Below are 18,407 nucleotides of genomic sequence, written 5' to 3' on the forward strand. Positions count from 1 at the left end.
GGCAGCTCATTCCATACACGCACCACCCTCTGTGTGAAAACGTTGCCCCTCAGGTCCCTATTAAACCTTTCCCCTCTCACCTTAAACCTATGCCCCTCTAGTTTTGGGCTCCCTTACCCTGGGGAAAAGACCTTGACTATTCACCCTCTCCATGCCCCTCATGATTTTATAAACCTCTATAAGGTCTCGCCCTCAGCCTCTGACGCTCCAGGGAAAATAGCCCCAGCCCATTCAGCCTCTCTCTGTAGCTCAAACCCTCCAATCCCAGCAACATGCTCATAAATCTTTCCTGAACCCTTTCAAGTTTCACACCATCCTTCTTTCAGCAGGGAGACCAGAACTGAACGCTGTATAATGGAGCACTGGTACTAATCCTAAGGTAAACAGGATCTTTGCCTCACCCTGAACTGTGCTGGGGTTGGTGTTCTTGTATACTGAGGGAAGGAGAGAGGATTTTTAAACAAAATAAAGGCAGCAAGGGTTCAAATTTTGGAACAAAGACGGGAAGTGCTGGAGAAACGCAGCAGGTTTGACAGCATCTGTGGAGGGGGAGACAAACTTAAGGTTTTGGATCCTGTGACCCTCTCTCCCGTTAGATTTGAGGATGGCAAACCCAAGTCCCAGGCAGGTTCCACTAGCATTTCTCTCACTCTGACAGATGCCAGCATCTGACGTGTGCCAGCTTCCCTGTACCCTCATGGTACATCTCTGAACAATTTCCAGTATATCTCTGCACTACCGTGATGCACTTTGAGGACACTACTAATTATCTCTGAAATGTTGGTGCAAGGCTGCTTTGAGCTCAGTTCATGGACTGGACCCTACAGTCTGCTCGCCACATCACCAAAAGGATGTGGATGCTTTGGAGAGGCTACAGAGGAGGTTCACCAGGATGTTGCCTGGTATGGAGGGTGCTAGCTATGAAGAGAGGTTGAGTAGATCAGGATTATTTACATTAGAAAGACGGAGATTGAGGGGGGACGTAACTGAGGTCTACAAAATCACAGGGTGGAGAGCAAGAAGCTTTTTCCCAGAGTGGGGGACTCAATTACTAGGGGTCACGATTTCCAGGTGAGAGGGAAAAAGTTTAAGGGAGATATGCGTGGAAAGTTCTTTACACAGAGGGTGCTGGGTGCCTGGAACGCGTTGCCAGCGGAGGTGGTAGAGGCAGGCACGATAGCATCATTTAAGAATGTATCTAGACAGATACATGAATGGAGCAGGGAGCAGAGGGATACAGATCCTTGGAAAGTAGGTGACAGGTTTAGATAGAATCTCTGGATCAGCGCAGGCTTGGAGGGCCGAAGGGCCTGTTCCTGTGCTGTAATTTTCTTCATTCTTTGTTCTTTTGTTCTTTGTACCTCAGGGTTGTTGCTTGGTGTTTTAGCACCTACGTGAGGCATCACAGGACGCAAACCTGCTGTTGGTTTCGGGTGCTTTCCCCCTTCAGCCACACTGCGAACGCTCAGATTTCTATTGCCTTGCCACTGGGCACAGGCACAAAACTTGGCAACTTGCGATACCTGTCAGCAGCTGTCAGCCCCTGTGTTCGAAGTCAAAATCCTGGAATTCCCTCCTTAAGGACGTTTTGGGTCGACCTACAGCACACGAGTTGCAGCAGTTCAAGAAGGCAGTGCACCATCTGGACTCTACCAGGATGTTGCCAGGTATGGAGAGTTTGAGTTATAAAGAGAGGCTGGAATGTTCGTCACTGGAGTGTGACCTCATAGAAGTTTATAGAGCCATGAGGGACATGGATAGGGTTAATGGGAGGCATCTTTTCCCTGGAATGGGGGATTTCAAGACAAGGGGGCATATTTTTAAGGTGAAACAAAGATCTCAAAAGGACTTGAGGGGCAATATTTTTACACAGAGGGTGGTTCATCTGTGGAATGAACTTCCAGAGGAAGTGGTGGGTGTGTGCACAGTTACAATGTTTAAAAGACATTGGGATAAGTACATGAATAGGGAAGGTTTGGAGGGATTTGGGCCAGGAGCAGGCAGGTGGGACTAGTTTAGTTTGGGATTATGTCAGTGTGGACTGGTTGGACCGAAGGTCTGTTTCTGTGCTGTTTGACTCCATGTTTGAAGCTCAAGGGGCAATTAGGGATTGGTAATAAATGCTGGCCTGCGCCCACACCCCATGAGCGAATAAAAATAAATTGCCAAACAAAAACCGGAAGAACTGTGGATGCTGCAAATTGGGAATAAAAACAGAAGTTGCTGGAAAAACTCAGCAGGGCCTGACAGCATCTGTGGAGAGAAATCAGAGCTAACGTCGAGTGAACGCATGAACAACATACTGAAGGAAGCCTTTTGAGGGGGTTCCATTCATCCCAGGGAAAGCTCAATCTCGGTGTTGGGGTGAAATCACTGGCCTCTGTGTGTTACATCTGCTACAATGTTCAAACCAATTGCCTTGTGTCACCTCCTTTACAGGAATCTCTGAAAGCAGAAGGAACTTCCTCATTTAGAAAACTGAATGCTTGGATTTGTCAGGAGCTCTGTCCTTAACAAAGCCAACGGCTGTAATAAGGCAGAGTTAGTAGGAACTGCAGATGCTGGAGAATCTGAGATAACAAGGTGTAGAGCTGGATGAACACAGCAGGCCAAGCAACATCAGAGGAGCAGGAAAGCTGATGTTTCAGGCCTAGACCCTTGTCTTGACCGGAAACATCAGCCTTCCTGCTCCTCTGATGCTGCTTGGCCTGCTGTGTTCATCCAGCTCTACACCTTGTTATCTTAGCTATAATGAGGCAGCAGGATCGGAAGGTTGTCGGGGAGAGCCATGAAATCCTTAACACTGCTCTGACTTGCTCCTGAGTCATGGATGATGTGCAGCTTAACTTTATCCTGCTTCCATCCAACAAAAACAAGTCAAACAGGGTGGCCAGCTCTTAGGGAATAAGTTAAGGGGCAAGTTTGTATCTGAGTGGGGAATGAGAGGGAGAGGAGAGGACTTGCAAACTGGCAGGAGTGAGTACGTACATGGTGCTTAATGCCAAAAATAACAACAGCAGCATTCCTGCTGCAGGTAACCTGATACCAGGAAGAAGAGAACTCCCTAAAATATCCAGGGCAACAAAGTGTGGAGCTGGATGAACACAACAGGCCAAGCAGCATCAGAGGAGCAGGAAAGCTGACATTTCGGGCCTAGACCCTTCATCAGAGAGGGTCTAGGCCCGAAACGTCAGCTTTTGTGCTCCTGAGATGCTGCTCGGCCTGCTGTGTTCATCCAGCTTCACACTTTGTTATCTTGGATTCTCCAGCATCTACAGTTCCCATTATCACTAAAATATCCAGGGATTCTGGTTATCCTGCCCAAGAAAAACAAGCTGCCTTAGCTGTCTTAATTAGATCGTGTGCATTTGCCAAGTTGGATTTGTCAATTCTAAACACTTTCTGGCTTACCAGGACTGCCTTGCAATGCATTTAACGCTAGAAATCAGGAGACTAGATAATGAGTGAAATTGCTTATAATTAGTCAGTCCAGATAATTCAACTTTAACCAATTATTCCTGTTAAGAGTGGTCTCAAGGAGGTCATTTCCTGTTACATAATTGTATCATTTCCAGCTGTACTTTTGCGGCTCAGAACATTTCCAGTGAAATAGTTACAAAGCAGAAAATCTGGCTTTCCGTTTCCACTTATAATGTAAATCTTTCAAGTTAAAATTATGGCTTGATGGGTCTAAAATGTTAACAGGCTCCTTGTGTGAATGATGGTACATAGTATAGGCTGTTTTCTCCAGTAAGGTACTGTACTGTCAGGGGTTCTGGTTTTACGGTGAGATGTGCAACTTACTATCAACATGAGATCATGCCCCATGTTCTTTGACTCTATCAGAGTCCAAACTCCACTGACCTCTAAAACAGATACAAAAATTGCTGGAGAAATCTAGCGGGTCTGGCAGCCTCTGTGGAAAGAAATCAGAGTCAACTTTCATTCATTAGACTCTTCACTGAACTTGAAGTGTTAACTTTGCTTCCTTCCCATAGATGCTGCTCAACGTGCTGAGTTTCTCCAGCAATTTCTGTTCTTGTTCCAGATTTCCAACCTCCGCACTTCCTCATTTTATCTGTTGACCACTGAACTCCTAAGCATACCCACCTTCCTGGATCAGAGGACCTCCAACAATTCTCAAACTTCAAAATGAAGATCTTTCTCGTCATCTCAGTTCAAAATGACCTTCCCTTATTTTGAGGTTGCTACACAGTTCTAGATTCTCCAGCTGATTAAGGAGACCATTACTGCACAACAATATACCGGATGCAATCTCCTCGAAACCCAACACAACTTTGCTTTATTTATTCTTGGCTGTGTTATCGGCATTTATTGCCCTTCTCTTATTGCCCCTTGAGAGGGTGGGGGTGGCCTGGCCTTCATGAAGTCCATGTGCTGTGGGTTGATCCACAACACCCCTTAAGGGGGGAATTCCAGGATTTTTACCCAGCAACTGAAGGAACAGCGATATATTTCCAAGTCGGGATGGTGAGTGGATTGGAGGGAAACTTGCCGGGGATGGTGTTCCCGGGTATCTGTTGCTCCTTGTCCTTCTGGATGGAAGCGGTCGTGGGTTTGGAAGGTGCTGCCTGAGGATCTTTGGTGAGTTTCTGCAGGGCATCTTGTACCTGATACACACTGCTGCAACTGAGCATCGGTGGGGGGAGGGAGTGGGATGTTTGTGGATGTGGTGCCAAACGAGTGGGGGCTGCTTTGTCCTGGATGGTTAAGAGCTTCTTGAGTATTGTTGGAGCTGCCCCCATCCAGGGGCAAGTGGGGAGTATTCCATCACACTCCTGACTTGTGCCTTGTCAATGGTGGGACAGGCTTTGGGGAGCCAGGAGGGGAGTTACTCGCTGCAGGATTCCCAGTTTCTGATCAGTCCTTATAGTCACAGTATTTATATGACCATTTCAGTCAATGGTAAGGCCCATGTTGATAATGGGGGTATCAGTGATGGTAATAAGCACTGCCATGAGGGGCAATGGTTAGATCTTCTCTCCTACAAGATGGTCATTGCCTGGTCCTTGGTGTAGTTTGTGGACCAGACCTCTACCATCTTCATCTCACAACACTGCAGCTTTTAGTCTGAACTTGCCCGAGGAAGGACTTTCTCTCTATCTACTGGGCCCTCGTATAAAAACATAGATGGTGTTTGCTACTGTTCTGTGTTTGCTTCCTGGTTCCCAGGTATTTGAAAAGATTCTCACTTTATGCTTGAAATCTTTGTTTTTAATTTGAGTTGCCACACCTCTCAGCTAGGAGTCTGCTCAGGCCAGGACTGTGTTGCACAAAACCCGACTCTCCGAGGGTCTAGGCCCGAAACGTCAGCCTTCCTGCTCCTCTGATGCAGCTTGGCCTGCTGTGTTCATCCAGCTCCACACCCTGTTATCTCCAGCCATGTCAATGTCCCCACTGAAACACTTGGGCACTTACAATTGGTCCCTGGCCAGAAACTTCTTACGTCTTTAAACAATATGCCATTTTGTAATCTTTGTTTCCGCGATGTATATCTGAAGAATTCATGGTTCTGTAGGCACAGCTATGCTGGTATGAGTGACACAACACATACATACTTATACCCAATCTCAATAGTAGCAATGCAGTTGCTGAATTCACTCCAAGAGATAAAAGGGTAATCTCATCTATCCAAAAACAGCCTTACAATCTCTCCATCTGCTCTACACTCACCTTGAACCACCTTTAACCCTGCTTCCTGTCACCCACTGAGCCTACGAGGACAGGATAGATACATAACTGGAAGTAAATAAGTATCACTAACCCTGAGTGGAAGGTTTGAGTCACAGGGACAGGTTACATAGGCTGGGAGTTCTTTCCCTGGAGAGTAGGAGGTTGGGGGCTGAACTTTTGGGGTTTATAAAACCATGAGGGGCATGGTTAGGATGAAAAGCAAAGGCTTTTTCCCCAGGGTGGGGAGTTCAAAACCAGGGGAGGTGAAAGATTTAAAAGGGACCTCAGGGCCAACATTTGGAATGAGCTGCCACAGGAAGCGGTGCATGACAGTACAGTTACTTTGTTTGAAAGATGTGCAGGGTAGGTACGTGAATCAGAAAGGTTTAGCAGGGTGGCACGGGTGGCTCAGCGGTTAGCCCTGCTGCCTCTCAGCACCAGGGGTGCAGGTTCAATTCCAGCCTCGGGCGACTGTCCGTGTGGAGTTTGCACATTCTCCTCGTGTCTGCGTGAGTTTCCTCCCACAGTCCAAAGGTGTGCAGGTTAGGGTGGTTTGGCCATGGGAAACTGTCCCATTGTGCCCGGGGATGTGAAGGCTAGAGGGATTAGCTATGGGAAATATAGGGTTACACGGATAGGATGGGTTTGTGGGTCTGGACAGGAAGTTGATATGGGCCTGACGGGCTGAATGTCCTGCTTACACAGTGTAGGAATTCAATAATCCCCTGATATGGGCCAAACACAGGCAAATGGAGACATAAAACAGAAGTTGCTGGCAAAGCTTAGCAGGTCTAGCAGCATCTGTGGAGAGAAACAAGAGTTAACATTTTGGGTCTGGTGACTTTTCTTCATTGAACCAGCAATGAAAGCTCTGATTTTTCTTTGGTGATGCTGCCAGACCCGCTGAGCTGTGCAAGCATCTTTGTTTTTTTTCCTGATTTACAGCCTCTGCAGCTCTTCTGGTTTTTACAGGCAAACGGAGCTGATTTAGTTTGGGAAACATGGTCGGAATGGACTAGCTGGATTGAAGGGTCTGTTTCTGTGCTGTATCAACTATTTCCATTGGTTGGGGACTCTAGAACTAAGGGGGATAGTCTGAGAATTAGGGCCAGACTGTTCAGGAGAGATATTAGGAAGCACTTCCACACACTAAGGGAGGGAGAAGTTTCGAACTCTCTTCCACAAACAGCATTTAAACTATAGATACATTTTTGTTCAGCAAAAGTGTTAACAGAATTGGGCCAGAGGCAGGTGTATGAAGTTAGGCCAGAGCTCAACCGAGGTCTCACTGAATGGCAGACAGGCTGAGGGGCTGAATGGCCCACTCCAGTTCCTATCAGGCCTCACGCTCAATGTGTTATGATTGTGATCCTTGTTGTAGTAATGAACATTGAGCAGGTTCACACATTAAAATACCAGCCCAGCCTTCAGCTGTGTGCCCTTCCCAATTTCTATACACATTGACTGGATCCTCAATGCTTTATGGAGAAATGATCATTTTATTTGTCCATTTCACATCACTTCATGCAAAATAACAGAGAAAGAGAATAGGCTTTAATGCTACAATCGAAGAGAGAGTAGTTCTTCCTTCAGAAATCCCACTGAAGGGGGCTGCCAGCTTTACTCATTTACCATCTGTGTCCAATTCAGTAAATCTTTAACAGGGCTCTTTTGTGGGATGTGGGTGTCACTAGTGACGCCAGGCTCTTTCACCCATCCCTAATTGCCCCTGAATGGAGTGGTTTAAGGTGGCACAGTGGTTCACCCTGCTGCCTCACAGCGCCAGGGACCCAGGTTCGATTCCACCCTCGGGTGGCTGTCTGTGCGGAGTTTGCACATTCTCCCTGTGTCTGTGTGGGTTTCCTCCGGGTGCTCCGGTTTCCTCCCACAGTCCCAAAGGTGTAGAGGCTGGGGTGGATTGCCCATGCTAAATTGCCCCATGGTGTTCAGGGATGTGCAGGCTAGTAGAATTAGCCATAGGAAGTGCAGGGTTACAGGGGTAGGCAGGGTGGTATGCTATTAGGAGGATTGGTGCATACCTGATAGGCTGAAAGATTGATTGGTCGTTCCAAGGGCTGGATAAGGGTGAACCCCATTGCTGTGGGCTGGAGTCACATGTATGCCAGACTAGATAAAAGCAGTTGGCTTCCTCCCTGATCCCAGCTTCCGATAGCAATATAAAAATCACATCACAATCACTGCAGAGGAATCGCGATTGCAGTTTAAATTTTAATCACCTTGCTGGGATTTGAACTCATGACCTCAGACTGGCCCCTTGTCCACAAATGTCCTTTAGGGATGGAAACTGCCATCCTTACTGGTCTGGCCCACATGTGACTCCAGACCCACAGCAATGTGGTTGTCTCCTAACTACCCTCTGGGCAATTAGGGATGGGCAATAAATGCTGCCTGGCCAGAAAGGCCCTCATCCTGTGAATGAATAAAGAAAGAATGGGTCACTGTCCTCTACAGGCAACTGTCGCACAGGATGATCCCCAGGCAGCAACAAGAGCAGTGAGTGGTCAATGTGTACTAGTTATGTTCTGACTGCTTCTCCCGGGAACATTTATCGCCCACCCCCCACCAAAACCGGGGGGACACTGTGAGTGCTACACTGTGTCCTCACTGCCCCTCTACCCACACCCCTCCCCCCCGAATCCCGGGGGGACACTGTGAGTGCTACACCATGTTCTGACTGTCCCCCCTACCCACCCCCCCCTCCCCGAACCCCGGGGGGACACTGTGAGTGCTACACTGCGTTCTGACTGCCCCCCTACCCACCCATCATCACACCCCCTCACAATCCCGGGGGAACACTGTGAGTGCTACACTGCGTTCTGACTGTCCCCCCTACCCACCCCCCTCCCCGCCGAATCCCGGGGGGGACACTGTGAGTGCTACACCATGTTCTGACTGTCCCCCCTACCCACCCCCCCCTCCCACCCCCCGACAATCCCGGGGGGACACTGTGAGTGCTACACTGCGTTCTGACTGTCCCCCCTACCCACCCCCCCACCCACCACCCAAATCCCGGGGGGACACTGTGAGTGCTACACTGCGTTCTGACTGTCCCCCCTACCCACCCCCCCCACCCACCACCCAAATCCCAGAGGGACACTGTGAGTGCTACACTGCGTTCTGACTGTCCCCCCTACCCACCCCCCTCCCTCCCTGAACCCCGGGGGGACACTGTGAGTGCTACACTGCGTTCTGACTGTCTCCCCTACCCACCCCTCTCCCTCCCTGAACCCCGGGGGGACACTGTGAGTGCTACACTGCGTTCTGACTGTCCCCCCTACCCAACCCCCCCTCCCGCCCCCAATCCCGGGGGGACACTGTGAGTGCTACACTGTGTTCTGACAGTCCCCCCTACCCACCCCACCCCCTCCCCGAATCCTGGGGGGACACTGTGAGTGCTACACCACGTTCTGACTGTCCCCCCTACCCACCCCCCCTCACCCCTCAATCCCGGGGGGACACTGTGAGTGCTACACCACGTTCTGACTGTCCCCCCTACCCACCCACCGTCCCCCCCCCTATCCCGGGGGGACACTGTGAGTGCTACACCACATTCTGACTGTCCCCCCCTACCCACCCCCCTTCCCCTCCCCGAACCCCGGGGGGACACTGTGAGTGCTACACCACGTTCTGACTGTCCCCCCTACCCACCCACCCTCCCACCCCGAACCCCGGGGGGACACTGTGAGTGCTACACCACGTTCTGACTGTCCCCCTAACCCACCCACCCCCTCCCCGAACCCCGGGGGGACACTGTGAGTGCTACACCACGTTCTGACTGTCCCCCCTACCCACCCCTTCCCCTCCCCGAACCCCGGGGGGACACTGTGAGTGCTACACCACGTTCTGACTGTCCCCCCTACCCACCCCGCCTCCCCTCCCCGAACCCCGGGGGACACTGTGAGTGCTACACCACGTTCTGACCGTCTCCCCTACCCACCCCTTCCCCTCCCCGAACCCCGGGGGGACACTGTGAGTGCTACACCACGTTCTGACTGTCCCCTCTACCCACCCACCCTCCCTCCCCGAACCCCGGGGGGACACTGTGAGTGCTACACCGCGTTCTGACTGGCCTTCAGAGCAGATGGAGCTCTCCGTTTTGTATAATTTCCCCGGTTCACATTGTCCCTCTGCTCAGCATCATGATAGCCCCTCTTCATCGTCCGCGTTAAATACTCGAACAGACCCTGGGGGCAAAGACAGTCATTAGTTTGTGATCACAGGCCACTCAACTCCCCCACACACACTCTCCTCCCACCTGTATCCTCACCCCCCTCCCTCTCCGCTTCAAACACCCACCAAACTCCACCTCTCTCCTAACCCTCGCCTTCTACACCTCCTGTACCCTCCCCTCACTCGCTCCCCAACTAACACCCTCCCCTTCCCCATCCCCTCTCTCCTTTATCCCCTCCCCTTCCCCAACCCCTCTCTCCTTGATCCTCTCTCCTTCCCCATTCCCCTCTCTCCTTTATCCCCTCCCCTTCCCCATCCCCTCTCTCCTTTATCCCCTCTCCTTCCCCAACCCCTCTCTCCTTTATCCCCTCCCCTTCCCCATCCCCTCTCTCCTTTATCCCCTCCCCTTCCCCAACCCCTCTCTCCTTTATCCCCTCCCCTTCCCCATCCCCTCTCTCCTTTATCCCCTCCCCTTCCCCAACCCCTCTCTCCTTTATCCCCTCCCCTTCCCCATCCCCCTCTCTCCTTTATCCTCTCTCCTTCCCCAACCCCTCTCTCCTTTATCCCCTCCCCTTCCCCATCCCCTCTCTCCTTTATCCTCTCCCCCTTCCCCCATCCCCTCTCTCCTTTATCCTCTCTCCTTCCCCAACCCCTCTCTCCTTTATCCCCTCCCCTTCCCCATCCCCTCTCTCCTTTATCCTCTCTCCTTCCCCATCCCCCTCTCTCCTTTATCCCCTCTCCTTCCCCATCCCCCTCTCTCCTTTATCCTCTCCCCTTCCCCATCCCCCTCTCTCCTTTATCCCCTCCCCTTCCCCATCCCCTCTCTCCTTTATCCTCTCTCCTTCCCCATCCCCCTCTCTCCTTTATCCCCTCTCCTTCCCCATCCCCCTCTCTCCTTTATCCTCTCCCCTTCCCCATCCCCCTCTCTCCTTTATCCTCTCCCCTTCCCCATCCCCTCTCTCCTTTATCTGCTCCCTGTCCCCATCCCCCTCTCTCCTTTATCCCCTCCCCTTCCCCATCCCCTCTCTCCTTTATCCCCTCTCCTTCCCCCATCCCCTCTCTCCTTTATCTGCTCCCTGTCCCCATCCCCCTCTCTCCTTTATCTGCTCCCTGTCCCCATCCCCCTCTCTCCTTTATCTTCTCCCCTTCCCCATCCCCCTCTCTCCTTTATCCCCTCTCCTTCCCCATCCCCTCTCTCCTTTATCCTCTCCCCTTCCCCATCCCCTCTCTCCTTTATCTGCTCCCTGTCCCCATCCCCCTCTCTCCTTTATCCTCTCCCCTTCCCCATCCCCTCTCTCCTTTATCCTCTCTCCTTCCCCATCCCCTCTCTCCTTTATCCTCTCCCCTTCCCCATCCCCCTCTCTCCTTTATCCCCTCCCCTTCCCCATCCCCTCTCTCCTTTATCTGCTCCCTGGCCCCATCCCCTCTCTCCTTTATCTGCTCCCTGTCCCCATGCCTCCCACTCCATTCCCCAGAAGGTTGTGAGGCTGTGGGAGATAGGGAATAGTGAGGCGGTGCAGAATGCACCATTGATCTATTACACCGCTAGCACTTGTGTTTCATTTGCAATTGCACTTGGAGATTGGAACAGAGAAACTGTAATGATATATATACCTGGATCAACCTCGCTCATAAAAAAAGTCATAATTACACTGCTGGCTGTGGGAGATGGCTGGGTCTGAACTCCCACCTTGCAAAATTAATTCTACTTCAAAAGTGCTTCATTGACTGGAAGCTGTGTGCAGAGCATTTTATTGAGCGGGGAGACGTTGCAATTTGGAATATGCTGCCCCAGATGATGACAGGAATGGATTTACTTGTGCTAAACAAAAGGGAATTGGATAAACATTTGAAAAAGAGGACACTGAGTCACAGTGAGGCCAAAGTGGGATCAATCTTGGGGCTGGCACAGGCAATGACAGTCTCAACAGATTAGAAAACAAACAATGCAGGAGATCACAGTATGTCAGGGAGCAGACTAATATTTAGACTTTGGACTAGTCTGATGAAAAGTCATCTAGACTCTCAACATTAGCCTGCTGTTTCTCTCCATGGAAGCTTCCCGGCCCACTGTGATCTCCTGCGTTGCCAGGTTTCTGTTCAAATTCCATCATCTCCAGTAATTTGCTCCAACATTGACTTTGTCTGTTAAGATTTAGTGATCCTGCCATGCAGAAATCCCTAACTTTCCCAATGGCTTCCTTCTTCTCACTTCCTCAGTGACATCTTAAAGCATTGGACAAGTGCTTGGATAAAGATGATGAGCCAGGAGCCCAGGTTTGATTCCAGACTCAGGCAACCATCTAATGTGGAATTTGCACGTTCTCCCCGTGTCTGTGTGGGTTTCCTCCGGGTGCTCCGGTTTCCTCCCACAGTCCAAAGGTGTGTGGGTTAAGTGGGTTGGCTGTGCTAAATTGCTCTGTAGTGTCCAGGGATGTGTGGGTTGGGGTGGATTAGTCATGGGAAATTACTCATAGTGTCCAGGGATGTGTGGCTTAGGATGGATTAGCCACGGAAAATTGTTCATAGTGTCCAGGGATTTGCAGGTTGAGTGGACTGGCTGTGCTAAATTGCCCATTGTTTGCAGGGATAGTGGAGGCTGGGTAGATTTTCCTTTGGAAATGCTGTATTATAGGGATAGGGTAGGGGCTGAGTCTAGGTGGGATGCCCTTTGTGGGTTTGGTGTTGACTTGTTGGGCCGAATGGCCTGTTTCCATTCTGTAGGAATTCCACAAAATGACAGACTGAATCATGGCTGCTGTGTGGTCGGGAATGAGCCGAATGGAAAGGAGAATCCCACGCTTGGTGCTGAGCTACTCACCTTCCATGCTTCTTCCACATCTGCTGTCCATTTCTCTTTTAAGATTGGTTTTACCACTGCAATGAACTGCACTCCCACGTACTGCAGAGACAAAAGGAAACCAGTGGAGCACAACAATGTCAAATGCACTTCTGACCAGGGCCAGGGCCAGCTGACAAGTCCAGAGTGTGACGATCAACAGCTTGCAGTTAAAACTGAGAGGCCAAGAGTTAAACAGTTAAAGCTGGTGTCTTTAAAGAAAAGCATGACAGCATGTGAGGACAAGTAACTGTAACAAAGACACTGTGAGGTATTTTCAATGCAATAGGAACTGCAAAACCCTGTTCCAGTTAAGCAGCTTTGAGAAAACCAAGGTTTCCCATCGTACTTCTTCTGCGTGACTGGAAGTTGTCAATGGAAAGAAAGGAATTGGAGGAATGATTGCGTTACATCTGCAAGTACCAACAGATTTGCCAAAGCCTGGTTCTCTTGGCTTCTCCTGGTATAGGACTCAGGCAACATGCACTCAGCGAAAAGCAGCTAGCTTTCAAAGCATATTCTCCCCCACCATTCAAATATCCCCCTCCCCCAGGAAGTCAGAATAGCCCGGGTTAGAGACAATGAAGTAAAATCCGAAAGAACTGCAGATGCTGTGACAAAAACAGAAATTGCTGGAAAAGCTCAGCAGGTCTGGCAGCATCTCTGGGGAGAAATCAGAGTTAATGTTTTGGGTCCGGTGACCCTTCCTCAGAACTGACAGTAGGAGGAAAATGTTAGTTTGTATGCAGAAGGTAGGATGGGGGTAGGGGTGGGGAGTGATCGATAGTTGGGGATAGAGCCCAAAGACAGAGAAGAGCAGTTGGTCAGTCAAAGGAGTTGCTAACGATCAGGCTGGGAGGGTGAATAGTTGTTAATGGGGACTGTTAGTGACTAACAACAGTGGGGTGTGTAGTGGCAGGCTACGTGGTAACAAGGCCTGGTGTGTGGGGTAGAAGCTGGGATATGGGAGAGTTTAGGCCCTAAAGTTATTGAACTCAATATTGAGTCCGGAGGGCTGTAGGGTCCCCAAGAGGAAAATGAGGTGTTGTTCTTCCAGCTTGCGCTGGGCTTCACTGGAACGCTGCAGCAAGCCAGAGACAGAGATGTTGGCCAGGGGGCAGGGTGGTGCATTAAAGTGGCAGGCAATGGGTAGTTCGGGGTCTTTTTTTGTGAGCAGAATGTAAATGTTCTGTGATGCAGTATCCAAGTCTACGCTTCATTTCCCCTGTGTAGAGGAGAACACATTGTGAGCAGCGAACACAGTAACTAGATTCTGGGAAGTGCAGGTGAAGGGTTGCTTCACCTGGAAGGTAATTTTGGGCCCTTGGATACTGGGGAGGGAGGAGGTAAATGGGCAGGTGTTGCACTTTCGCTGCCACAGGGGAAGGTGCCGTAGGGCTGCGGAGAGGTGTTGGGGGTGAAGGAGGTATGGACCAGGGTGTCTTGGAGAGAATGGTCCCTGCGGAAGGTGGACAAGGGAGGGGAGGGGAATAAGTGTCTGGTGGTCACATCCTGCTGGAGGTGGCAGAAATGGCTGCTGATGATCTTCTGGATGTGGATGCGGGTGGGATGGTCGGTGAGGACAAGGGGAACACTATCGCTGTTGCGGGAGGGAAGGGGGAGGGCAGAAGGGTGGGAGATGGGTCGGACCTGGTTGAGGGCCCTGTCGACAATGGAGCTGGGGAATCCTCAGCTGAGGAAGAGGGTGGGCTTCATCTGAACATATGTGACAGAAAAAACTTTGGGATCACTTCACCTGATGAAGGAGCAGTGTCTAGAAAGCTTGTGATTTCCGATGAGCCTGTTGGGCCAAAACCCGGTGTCGCATGATGTCTGATTCTTGTTCAGTCAGGGGAGTAAAAAGTTATAGGGGGTAGGCAGGAATGTGGGTTTGGGTTTCCAATCAGACCAGTCATGGTGGCGGAGCAGGCCACAGGAGCATGTCGGCCACTCCCACTACTATTTCCTGTGTCCATAGGCATTTCTTTCACATCTTGATGGGCTGCACAGGCATTTGCAGACGAGAGAGATGCAGCCTCCCGAAAGCGGCCTTTGCCATGTCTCTGTTCCTGGTGAACAAAAGACACACACTGCACCTTCAGTGTTTGGATATATCCCCCACCCATCCACCCGCACCGAGCAATGCCAAAGAGGGTGGGCGATCGGGCTCTGAAAGCTGTTTCTGTTTTGCAGGCTGTTTGAAACCCACCCCGAATGTAAGGACATTTTCTTCCTGTTCCGGGACATTGACGATCTTCAGCAGCTGAAGATGAGCAAGGAGCTACAATCACACGGGCTCCGGTCAGTGATTCGAACATGATGGTGGTAACTGGGCCGATCGGGGCTAATAACCTGCCACTCATGTTTTCAAGGGGCAGGACGTGGGTACAAGGGCGGGGGCGGGAGGAGGGGGAATGCAGTTAGTGAATATTTCCATCTGCATATCCACGAGTGTTCCAAACCTCACCTATAACACAGGTCTGCGGATTAGCTCATGAGCTGGAACTCAACCCTGAGCGAGGCACCTCTGTGTCTGTTCCATTACGCGACCTCCATCATCACTGCAAGTAGAGAACAGCCAGTTCAGCACTTTAATAGAGTCGGCGCTGCACAAATGCAGGGGTAACAGCAGCCACTGAGTGCGAGGCTTCGTCAGCGATGTTGGAGGGTGTAGCACGTCTGATCAATAAAAGGCCTTTCTCCCTGGGCCCCTTATTAATGCCCCAGCCACTGCCAGTCAAACCAGGCTGTTGAATTGTGGGAGCTTGCTGTGCACTAATCGGTTCATGCATTGCCCACAAAGCAGTGAGTGTACACTGTTCAGGAGTAGGGCCCTTGTGTCAAAGTGGCATTGTCCCTGCATCTAAGCCCAGGAGGCTGTAGGTTCAAATCCCGCCTGCCCCAGACGTGTGTCATAATATCTGTGAGCAGCAATAAAAAAAAGTGCCCTTGCGATGCAGTGGTATTGTCCCTGCCTCTCAACTAGAAGACACAGGTTCAAGTCCCACCTGCAATGTTTCATAATGTGACTGAACTGATAGTTTAGGGAAATATCTACACTTTAAAAATGGTTAGCTTTCTGTAGAGGGCTCAGGGACATCCTGAAGGATGCTATATGAATGCACCTGTTTCTTTCTGACTCTGAGCTTCAGGCAGGTTGTGGATCAGATATGGGTCCAATGTTGATGGGCAATTCTCCTCTCAGGCTGGGCCTGGATCCAGTTGCTCTCACCACCTCACTTCCTACCACCATCTCCGCAAGCTCCGTATTGCTCACTTCCTCTGACATTGTTGGAATTACGGCAGGAGCTACAGGAGGTGCAGCATCACAAATATCTGCCCAGCCAAGCAAGGTACACACATGTTGTTTCATATTTCCATCCCGGACCCATTCCACTGCCTCTGAGTAACATTAAAAGCAGAGAAGATATACTCACCTAAGAAAAAACATCATAATGCAAAAAGGAGTTGCACAAAAGACGGTTAATAATCCTTCAGTTGAATTGCAGATAAATGAGGACAATTAGGTTGATGCAGATTGTGAGAATCTAATCATTTTCCAGCTCTCTTATTTACAGATAATGCCAGAGAGCCCCGGAGAGTTGGTGAGGAGTACACACAGTGCAATGTTTGCAGAGAAGTGGGAAAACTGCCAAATTAATTCTTTACAAGTCAAGACAGGAAAAATTCCAAAAAAATCTTTTCCACTCAGAAATCCACAGATGGTCTCCTTACAGGGACACATTGATAAGAAATCCTCACAGTTAAGGTTGTGTGAATCCTGTCCATCTCGCTGCCACCTTTCCCCACTTGTCTGGGATTGAGAGGTGTCTTTGTGACAATCAATTGCCCCCTGTAAGTGCTGACCTGGCTCCACTACTGGGTCTGTCTTGTCGCTCCCCACTGCCTGGCCCTGAAGTCGGGACAGCTTTATGTTGTACTCACTTCTCCTTCGTCTGGTTCGATTGGAGGGTGAGGGTGTCTGGCTGTGATATATCACCAAATTCCGAACTGTGGGATTTTTAACAAAGTCCTTGGGTGCCGGTTGCGGCCATCACCTGTTTTGCTGGCAGCGTGGTTCTGTGTGGTAGTGAATGTTCACGCTGGCAGTGATCAGTCCGTGCTCCATGTCTGGTCTGCTCTGTCCCCTGGTGCTGGTTCGGTTAGTGACCTTTGTCTGCTCTCCGCTGCCAATAATCTGAGCTTAAAACATGGGAAAGTAGCTCAGCCATTTTACTCACACTAGTCTGCGCTAGATTCTTGGCTAGAGAGTGTCGCATTTATTATTGTTTATTCATGGGGCGTGGGCATTGCTGGCTGGGCCCAGCATTTATTGCCCGTCCCTAGTTGCCCCTTGAGAAGGTTGAACAGCTGCAGTCCATGTGCTGTGGGTTGACCCACAATGCCCTTAGGGAGGGAATTCCAGGGTTTTGACCCAGCGACACTGAAGGAACGGCGATATATTCCCAAGTCAGGATGGTGAGTGGCTCAGAGGGGAATGTGCAGGGGGTGGTGTTCCCACGTAACTGCTGCCCCTTGTCCTTCTGGATGGAAGTGGTTGTTGGTTTGGAAGGTGCTGCCTGAGGATCTTTGGTGAATTTCTGCAGGGCATCTTGTAGATGGTACACACTGCTGCGACTGAGCGTCGGTGGGGGGAGGGAGTGGGATGTTTGTGGATGTGGTGCCATTCGAGCGGGGGCTGCTTTGACCTGGATGGTGTTGAGCTTCTTGATTGTTGTTGGAGCTGCCCCCATCCAGGGCAAGTGGGGAGCATTCCATCCCACTCCTGACTTGTGCCTTGTAGATGGTGGGACAGGCTTTGGGGAGTCAGGAGGGGAGTTACTCGCTGCAGGATTCCCAGCCTCTGACCTAGTCTTATAGCTGCTGTGTTTGTGTGGTGAGTTCAGGATATTGACAGTGAGGGATTTAGTGATGATAATACCATTAGATGTCAACAGACCATTGTTAGATCATTTGATATTGGAAATGGCCATTAGTGTGACATGAATGGTATTGATTCTTCAGTTGGTAAGAACTCAAGCCAGATCAATACCCACTTACATTGCTATAGCACCTGTAAGAGAATAAAACAATTCAAAATGCTTCATTTTTGAAGTGAATTGAGCTTAGGGTAGGTGGCTAAACTGATTGAAGAGGTTGATTTTTAGGAGGTTCTAAATGGAGGACAGTGAGGTAAAGAGAGGGCGACGTATAGGGAGGGAATTCCAGAGCTTGAATCCAGGCAGCTGAAGGCATCACTGGTTTTAATTACCTTGGACCAAGCTGTTCGTTGGATAACAGACATTTTTGGTTCCGTTAATGTGAATAGCTTTGATCAGTGCTTTGTGCCGAGGAATTCGGAACGAGAACATGACCGGGTCTACAGGTCATCATAACCGCAAATTTGTTCATTCATAATAGGAGCAGCGTGGAAATTGATGTGGATTGAACAGTTCAGTTACACAGTGAATATGCCAGGGAACAGCAAATGCTGGAGATCACAGTGTGTCAAACAGCATCCATGGAGAGAGACCATACTAACATTTTGAGTTATTTACACTCGAAACGTTAATGTGCCCTTTGTCCATGGATACTGTCTGACCCACTACGATCTCCAGTGTTTGTTGTTTTCAGTACAGATTCCAGCATCTGCAGTAATTTGCTGTTGCGTGCCAGGAGCTGA

At 50.1% G+C, this 18,407-nt stretch overlaps 1 protein-coding gene and 1 long non-coding RNA gene across 3 annotated transcripts in view; one reads left to right on the top strand and one right to left on the bottom strand.

Annotated features, from left to right (window-relative positions):
• The first annotated feature begins 334 nt into the window (after positions 1–334).
• The window catches only part of LOC125447646 (uncharacterized), a 37,190-nt gene continuing 19,117 nt past the window's right edge, over positions 335–18,407 (top strand). Inside the window, exons 1-2 of the long non-coding RNA XR_009443054.1 lie at positions 335–379; positions 1,367–1,667. This is a non-coding gene — a long non-coding RNA (uncharacterized LOC125447646). The remainder of the gene's footprint in view (positions 380–1,366; positions 1,668–18,407) is intronic.
• The window catches only part of xgb (x globin), a 60,159-nt gene continuing 51,491 nt past the window's right edge, over positions 9,740–18,407 (bottom strand). For both annotated transcript variants that reach the window (XM_059640990.1, XM_059640989.1), the window contains 2 exons: positions 12,707–12,787; positions 9,740–9,899 (listed from right to left, as the gene is read on the bottom strand). In XM_059640990.1, coding sequence (XP_059496973.1) covers positions 9,765–9,899; positions 12,707–12,787 — 216 coding nt within the window. In that variant the 3' untranslated portion in view covers positions 9,740–9,764. The remainder of the gene's footprint in view (positions 9,900–12,706; positions 12,788–18,407) is intronic.

The sequence above is a fragment of the Stegostoma tigrinum genome, chromosome 39, assembly GCF_030684315.1.
Source record: "Stegostoma tigrinum isolate sSteTig4 chromosome 39, sSteTig4.hap1, whole genome shotgun sequence".
Lineage (NCBI taxonomy): Eukaryota > Metazoa > Chordata > Chondrichthyes > Orectolobiformes > Stegostomatidae > Stegostoma > Stegostoma tigrinum.